The sequence below is a fragment of the Charadrius vociferus genome, unplaced genomic scaffold (assembly GCF_000708025.1).
Source record: "Charadrius vociferus isolate BGI_N301 unplaced genomic scaffold, ASM70802v2 scaffold306, whole genome shotgun sequence".
Lineage (NCBI taxonomy): Eukaryota > Metazoa > Chordata > Aves > Charadriiformes > Charadriidae > Charadrius > Charadrius vociferus.
Window position 1 is genome coordinate 1,780,519 of NW_009648963.1, and position 8,111 is coordinate 1,788,629.

Here is an 8,111-nt window from a genome sequence, read left to right on the forward strand (position 1 = left end):
TCAGTTGCTCACCTTTTGTTATCACCCTTTGGCATCACAAGTTTAACCTGAAAGGGAGATTTCAATGAAAACAGCTGAAAATTCCCTTTAAAAATGGAGTTCACAGTCAAAGACAGACAAGCCCCAGTATCCATCACAGTTCCTAAATTTCACACCTTCTGTCTGCTGAATTTGATCTGTCTTGGCAACCCAGGAGCATCCCACCTTGGTTTTGATGGGTCTGTCTGTGTGGAGTACAAGTGAGTCCTGCATTTTGTTTTACACATAGCCAGAAGAAGATGGAAGGTTAAAAACTTCAGGCAAAATGGCAAACAAATTTTCATAAGCTATCAAAGAGAGATGAAGGAAAATTGAATGGAAAAAAAAAACCCTCAACCCAGCATCTGAAAGCACCAAACACTGTTCTTAAAAGCTTTTCCAGTACTCAGACCCCCCAAGAGATCACTCAGGGAGGATGAAACTTCATGTGATGAAGTGAGAGTTGCAGTCGAATGTGATAAGGAGTGTTAAATGCCTGCTTCGTATCAAGCATTTGCTGAAATGTCTCCTAATGCACTTACAAGGGAGACATTGGCCTTATACATTATGGCTGTTCAATACAAAATTGTACATACTATCTCAGATGAATTCAGAGGTGTTGAGACAGAGCTATTAATTAAACTGGGGCGATACACAACTTGAGGATCTCCAGAGATCAGACAGAATTCCTTTTAGCATAATATAAAATACTGCTCTACACACATACTGTGATGACTGTTCTGCGTGCCACCTTCCAACTGGCAAGAACTTGAACACCTGAGGAGTATTTATGTCAAAGATCACAGCACAAATTAAACAACAAACAAACAAACAAACAAATCCCCACAACCACACACAGAAAGAAAAGAAAAATGACCTGAAGAACTTTGGACTCCAGCGATGAGCATAGACCTAAAGGATCCTGAAACTGGGTGTCCAACAGGAACAGCAGCACACTGGGTGGGCATTTATCTAGGTTCAGCTGAAGCCTGTTCCCCTGCTAATGTGCAGTAATGGCATTCAGCACCTGAGTTATCAGGGATGCATTTAGTAACTGATCCAGACTGAAGCTTATCAGTCTCATCCCGCTCCCTGTAAAGTTGATGGAAGCACAATCAGGAGTTTCTTGGGGAGTTGGAGTGGTTGTGCTCAGTTGTGGCTGGATGCTTTTTATAAAGTTTTTGGTTCTGTATGCACAAGTGTATTATTCTCTGATGTCATCTTTAGTGCATAATGGTGTTTTAAAATGTGCGTATGGATTAAGACTGCCCATAGACCCATTAAAATTATTGCTTGATGTAAGGGATATAGTTCTTTTCTTTCAGAAGTTACTCACAGGGTCATGGAAGAAATGCTCCTACAGTTAGATTGCTCCATTCCTGTTCCTAATAAAGCCTCTGCCTTTGAAGGAACTGGTACTAGTTGCTGTCAAAATAACACACTAAATTAGAACAGACTTCCATACTACGAACATTGAGTGGAAATTCATATCTTCTCATGAAACATAGCGGCAGGGTCTATAAATTTAGAGACTTCCATAAGTGACTCTTTATCTAAAGGTACCATCTGCTGTTCTGCAATGGTGGGGTACCACCAGCCTTTCTAATAGAAGCATAATGATATGCTAGAGTAACATCAGTTCTATGGGATGTTAAATATTCATTAGCTCCTCTTACATAGTAGAAGATTTGGGCCTTAGCCTTGTATAAAAATATGCTGTCAAAAAGCTAGAAAAAACATACAAATCATCCAGTCCTACACAGTAAAACCAGCTGCTGGGGTTACTTGTGCCCCAGGGCAGCTTTAATTTGGACGGGCAATATATCACCATAGGGCTACTTGATCAGAGTTGCAGTCTCAGGAAATATTTTCAGGACTATTCAATTTCCATTAGCAGTTTCTCCAGGATATATTAGGCACAAACTGGGTTTCCTTCAGTATCAATCATTCATGTTTTCTCTTTCATCCTGTCTTTGCTAAAATGGGATTTTCATGGAGGCCACAAAATTGCAAAATTTAGTCTCTTCTTACAGCTGTTGTATCATTTAGGCTCCTTTAACAGTGTTTCGCACCAAAAGTAGGGTAAGGAACCTCTTTCCACCCTGGTGTTAGAGAACACCCAGCGCTGCTCAGCATTTTGCCTTTCCATTCAGCAGTTGCCTTCCCCTCTACCCCCATCTCTCCCTGTGCGCTCCAAGACCAATTATCCTCAGCAGCTCTCCAGTGATGGGCGCTTTTGCCCTGTTCCTCACGGACACAAGTTGGTTACGCTTCCCAAATGTGCGAGAGTAGGACCTTCTCCCAGACCAAGGTTGAAAATTAGGCACTTACAACTTTCACAGAGCCCCTTGACACTGCAAGCACACAAATACCAGCCCATACTTCCCAAGGCCCCTTCCAAATTGAATTGTCCTACAACGGTATTACTTTCACATGCACCAATGTGGAGATGATGAAAGCCGAGGACACCTTCTTTCTTAAAAGACTACAAAGCTCCAAATGTTGGTTATTTTGGCTTGTTGTGGAATGGGAGAAAGAAGGAGCTTTAAGAACTGACATGTTCTCATGAGGGGCAGCTGGAGAGACCAGCTGGTGACTCACATGTGTTGGGAGCTCCCTGCGAAGTGGACTTTGCTAACCAAAGTCCAAAAAACCCCAAATCTCCAAGCAAAACAATTCAAAGAATAACCAAAACCCACCAGTGCTCACGATTCCTGCATGTTCCAAGTCCTTTGTAACAGCAACCAGCTTAGTTCTAAGTGTTCTAATCTAGTCACTTTTCTAGTTGTATGATTCTGCTTTTCTAAGTAAGCTCCGGGAATTTCCTCCCTCTGATTTGCGAGGGCACTTCTCAGGACCAGTATTTCCCTCCATTTAGCAAAAACAAACAAGAACTTTCTCTTTGAAAGTATTTCAGCATCGTGAGATAAGCTTCCTTCCTCCTTTTAATAATCACAGGGCTCCCCAGAGGAAAGCGTCAACTACATTATTTCCTTCCAAATTCCAAGAGGGATACAATGTTCTTGTAGGTGGTGAGATTAGATTGCAGCAAAATTAATTGTTAGTTTCAAACTTGTGTTCTTCAGGCTGCAACCGCAGCTCTTGTGATGGTGTTACTTCAGCTCACCTGTGATCGTTCTTCACCTCTCCCACATGTCTGCATCAGACGGTCACGGAGCACGCAAAAGCCACAACCCATCGCCAAAAGGCATCAAACCCAGTAGTTAATGTGATCACGATGCCTTCATTCTCTACCCGTATGTAGAGTTCTCAAGGGCAGGGCGCAAGCACGTGGGAAGAGCCGGGATCGCAGCCTCTCCCTTGACGAGTTTACTGTATCATTTGAAAAGCGGTAAGAAAAGCCGGTGCAGCAGCCCAAGGCACGGGGATGAAGGAAGCTGCGGTGACGAGACTGCGTGGGCAGCTGCTGCACACTGCAAACTGCTTCGCTGCGCCGGCCCATTTGGACGTTTTCTTGTACGAATAAATAAGTGAATGAATAGAATCGGCTAGCTCCGTCTGTTATTCACCCCAGCCACAATAGGGTGGATTGATAGCTCATAGACGGGGGTTTTGAGGAGATATGGAGGAAGTTGTCCTTCCAGATTAATTCAAGGACAGCACTCTGAGGAGTCTGTTACCCATTTTTCAAGCGTTCCTGTGTTTATTTACTGAAACAACAGGAGTAATATGACATCATAAATCTTTAAAAAATTGAAATAGTAGTGCCAGTCTTGAAAGATTGATAATAAGGAACGCCTTTTAGAGTGTGCTCGTGGAAATGTAATATGAATGATTAGTGTTTTTGAACATTAGAATTACAGTGTATAATTGTAATGTTATAGCAGCTATATAGCAGCCAGTGATCCCTTAATGGAATACATGGTGAATTTAATTATTTACATGGAAAAAACACAGCTGATATAGTCACTGAATGATAGACCTACCCTTTCCTACATCCTGCGAGTGTTATGAAGGAGCAGCCTTACTATCTATGCAGGTACACTCAGTCCTCATTTGTCATTTAGTTAGTTCTAAATTCTACCCTACAGTTGATATCCGTCATGCTCTCCATCCTACAGAAACCTGGAGTGTCTTTTAGGTGCCTTCCTGCAACGCCTACCTCAGGTGCCAAAATTCATCAGATGAGGACTTTGCTGGCAGGAGAACAGGGCCCACGGCAGAGGCTGAGGTTCGTTCTTTGGGCAGGGAGGGAGGTGCCTGCTGCTGAAGACCCAAGTGGCCGCACAGGGTGCTTTGCCCTGGATTTCTTCTGCAATGGTGGTTTCAAAACTATTTGTCGGAATCACATCCAGCAAAAGCATGCTTAAAAAATATGTATGTACACTTGGGAGACAATTTCCCCAGAGTGGCTTCTGGGTACGTTTAGAAAAAAAACAGGAGTTCTTCATGTGCTTTTATAATGTCAGTAATATTAAAAGTACAGTTTCAGTCAAGAGCAAAACATCACTCCCCTGCACAAAAGGCAGGATGGTGTAGATTCAGTATCTCTGCCTTGGTAATTCTCCCTGTAGGCATTTGCCACCCGAAGGTGCCCCTTGGAGGGTTTCTCAGCTGCCTCGGGACGCTGGTGTGTGCCTCGCTGCCTCCCAGCTCAGCCGAGGGGCTTTACACGCCGGGCTCTATTCAGAGGGGCTGCACCAGCCCAGAGGTTTTGCTTGCTCCCGTGAACAATTGATTTGATAGCAAAGGGAAGAAGGAAGGAGAATTTTTTTAAATCCTCTCAGCCCCAGCTGAGGGACTCATCGTAAAACTATCAGACAGAATTCAGCAGAGTGGAAATCCCTGCTCTGATAAGCCCCAGCCCTGGGAGGTGCGGGATGCAAAGTTCAGGATGGAGGTGCGCTTGCTGGATGCCCTGCGCTCCCTCGTGCTTGGCTCTCACCGCGGTTACTGACCTGCGGTGTTACACATCATTAATGTTAAAAAAAAAAAAGAGTCTAACCAAATTGAGCTGTACGCGATTCACACCTAAACTACAGGCTTTCCTTTTTTGCTGGAAAAGGACTGTAATTCAGTGAAAAGCTAATTCCAAAAATTCCTGGTGCACGATCCTGCACACGGGCACGTGTCTTTTGCATGCAAGTAACTATAAATGCACTATGTAAGAGCACATTTGTTAACACAGTTTATTGGCACACTTATTGGCAAAGCATACATAAAATACAGTTGTATTATATAACACACTGACTCACTGTGTCTTTACATGATGAGTTGAACATATTAATATGTAAATGAAAAAATTAGTTTCTTTTATAAAGTTTCACATAAATACACCAGAATAAAAAAAAAAAAAGTAAAACAAAAAATGGTTTGAGGGCTTTACAAAAATATTATACAAGAAATATACTATGAAAAGAAATAACAACAAAGCCAACTCAGATACAATAATAAAAACACAAAAGTTTTAGATTTATCAAGCTGCCCACAAAGTTAATGGATTACATGGCTTTAAAATATCTGGATCGACAGCAATTTTACAAAGCATAAACTCTCATAGGACTGGGTGTCTTTTTCCACATAAAAATATTTCTCATGTCTTTGATGAAAAAAAGACATTTCTTGTTTCAGCATTTTTATTAAATGATGGAAAGAGTATCTACTGGCATCAGCTAAACGTAAATTAAAAATGCTGGATCCTTTAAACGATTAACCGATGAATGAAAACTTAAAGAAAGAACAAAAGTTACTTTAAATTACTTTTCCTTAAAAGCTGATTTTTTTTCTGAAACAAGAAATTTCAGGTGCAAGTTGAAAAGCAGAAAATATATTACAATTGTAAAAAGTTTTACATAATTACGTTAATGAGATCCTGAGCACTGATGACTTGTTAAAATATGGCCATTGTTTGATGAGGAAAAAAACAACCCCTTCCAATAAAATGCATTGTCAGAAATTTGCCATGAGATGCTATTTAATTTTCAATTATTTTAATTGAGGTCAGTGCCAGTATCATGTTGTGTGTGAATGCTTCCAAGAAATGTATATGGAAGCTTATACAAGAGATTTCCCTAATTTAAAAAAAAAATCAGATAGCTTTAGTTTAGAAATAGATATTGTATCTGTTGAAAGGTGGTTTTTTTCAAACTTTTTTTTATTAAGAATGCTGTGAAACAGTAATTAATAACCCACTGTCACGCATTGCAGTGGGTACCGCTGCAGAATAACCTATTGGGAAGCTTGTGGTGTGGGGTTTTCAGATTTAGTCTCCTGGTTAGCAGGAGGTTTGCTGTTCCACGGACTGTTATTTCCCAGTGCAGGTGAATTGTTGAAATCTTCTTCATCATCCATGCCATTTGCTGCATCATACTGTGTATTCTCTAATCTAGTGATGAGCCTTTCGTCTTCATCCCCAAATTCGCCTCCCATCAGAGTTGGTTCTCCTACCACCATCACATCCTGTGAACAGCACCCAATATTTGTTATATGGAAACCTTGAGAGAGAAAAAATCAACTTAAAAAAATTATGTTAGAGAATTTGCATCTCTTAACTTTGTGATATTTGAACAACCGAGTTAAAAGTTCCTGCATAGTAGGAACCAGGAGACAGGCTTACACTTTATTTCTAATTTAAATGAAAATTATAACACATCTCTCTATCTGCATGCTCATGGCTCTGGATCTCAGAAACCCCAGAACTGAAAAGCAGGTAGACTGAAAACTGAGCATGATTTTAAGCAAATGAGCAGGCTATGAAACTGCCTTAAACTCCTGCTTGAAATATTTAGCCTTCATCCCGTAATTCTTTCCTGAGCCGTTTTATTTGGAAAGGCACCGAGGTGCATCTCAGCTGCAACTCGGCGATATGCGTATTTCAGAAATAGTTTAAAAGAAACCGCATTCCTTGTCCTCAGACTTCTCCAACATGGAGCACAGCACTCTAATAAAGATGGTAACTCTCTTATCCATAGCCAGCCAAGCCCTTTTACGCATCCAATAAACTTGACATTCTGCTACTTAATTATGGTAATTAATTTAGGTAAAGTTTTCGATAAAAACAATGTTCACACTGATTTGACAATTTGCATAGCTAATTAAGTCATTAGCAAAAACCTGCTGATTGCCAACAAGCCCTGAATTTACCATCTGTTATTTCATGGTGCCTGTCACCTAACTCCATGTAGGCAACCCTGCCGCCAATCTGTGCAGTAAGAGGACCAATCTGTCCAGCTGGTACCGTAAAAGGAAGATGAAGAGTGCTAATTATAATTACACTGATGAAGCTAGTAGTCATCAAAAACTGAAGCATGCAAGAAAGAAAGAATTCATCTAATCACTGCTTTAAGTACAAATTGTCCTTCCATGAAAACAAGTAAACCGCCTGCTGTACTCCAGTGCATCACATATCTGCTGCAAAAATCCTAACCAGCATGGGATAGAAAGGTGCAAACTTGAGATTGGAAAGCAAAGGTGCAAAGCCAGAGAGCTCTCTTGCTCTCTCTGTTCAGCGGAGGCTCAGGCTGCTGTGCTAACCACTAAAGAACTGTGTGGGATGCATCTTTTCATGCAGCTCAGGTGGCAGGGCATCAGCTAGCGGTTGGTAAAGGTGCAGTAGTTCCAGATGTCTAGCTTTGTACCTGCTGATTTAAGAAGCCCTTCCAAGAATCCTAGTGAACAACAGATTCATATTTTAAAGGATCTGTTCCTCCTTATGAATGGAAAAGCATTTGTAAAAAGCAACAGAAGACAAATGTTTGCATTTAATAAGGTTTCTTTTAAAGCAGATATGTACTTCCTTCACCGTGAAACAATATAAATTATTGCCTCTAACTATTTACACTGTTTCTGATATCCCTCAGCAAAGGCTGACATGCTACAGAAGAATGTTTATATCACATTTTCAGCCTGTGCTACGTGAAAAATTTGTGAGTAGATGGAAACTGTTACACAATTTCTTCTTTGCATTGTCTATATTTTGGTACTCCGTATATGCATAAAACATTTGGTTAAATAAAACTCACACACAGCTTTGCAACATAGAAGTTTAAAAGACGAAAGTGTTTATAACCAAAAGTTTATCCTAATTTATTTTGTCCCTCTAAACAACAGACAATGTATGAGTGTGCACTGCT

General features: G+C 40.7%; 1 protein-coding gene across 3 annotated transcripts in view; it reads right to left on the reverse strand.

Moving 5' to 3' along the window:
- Positions 1-5,154: 5,154 nt before the first annotated feature.
- Positions 5,155-8,111, reverse strand: part of LDB2 (LIM domain binding 2) — a 224,910-nt gene continuing 221,953 nt past the window's right edge. For all 3 annotated transcript variants that reach the window (XM_009887633.1, XM_009887632.1, XM_009887631.1), the window contains exon 8: positions 5,155-6,438. In XM_009887633.1, coding sequence (XP_009885935.1) covers positions 6,208-6,438 — 231 coding nt within the window. In that variant the 3' untranslated portion in view covers positions 5,155-6,207. The remainder of the gene's footprint in view (positions 6,439-8,111) is intronic.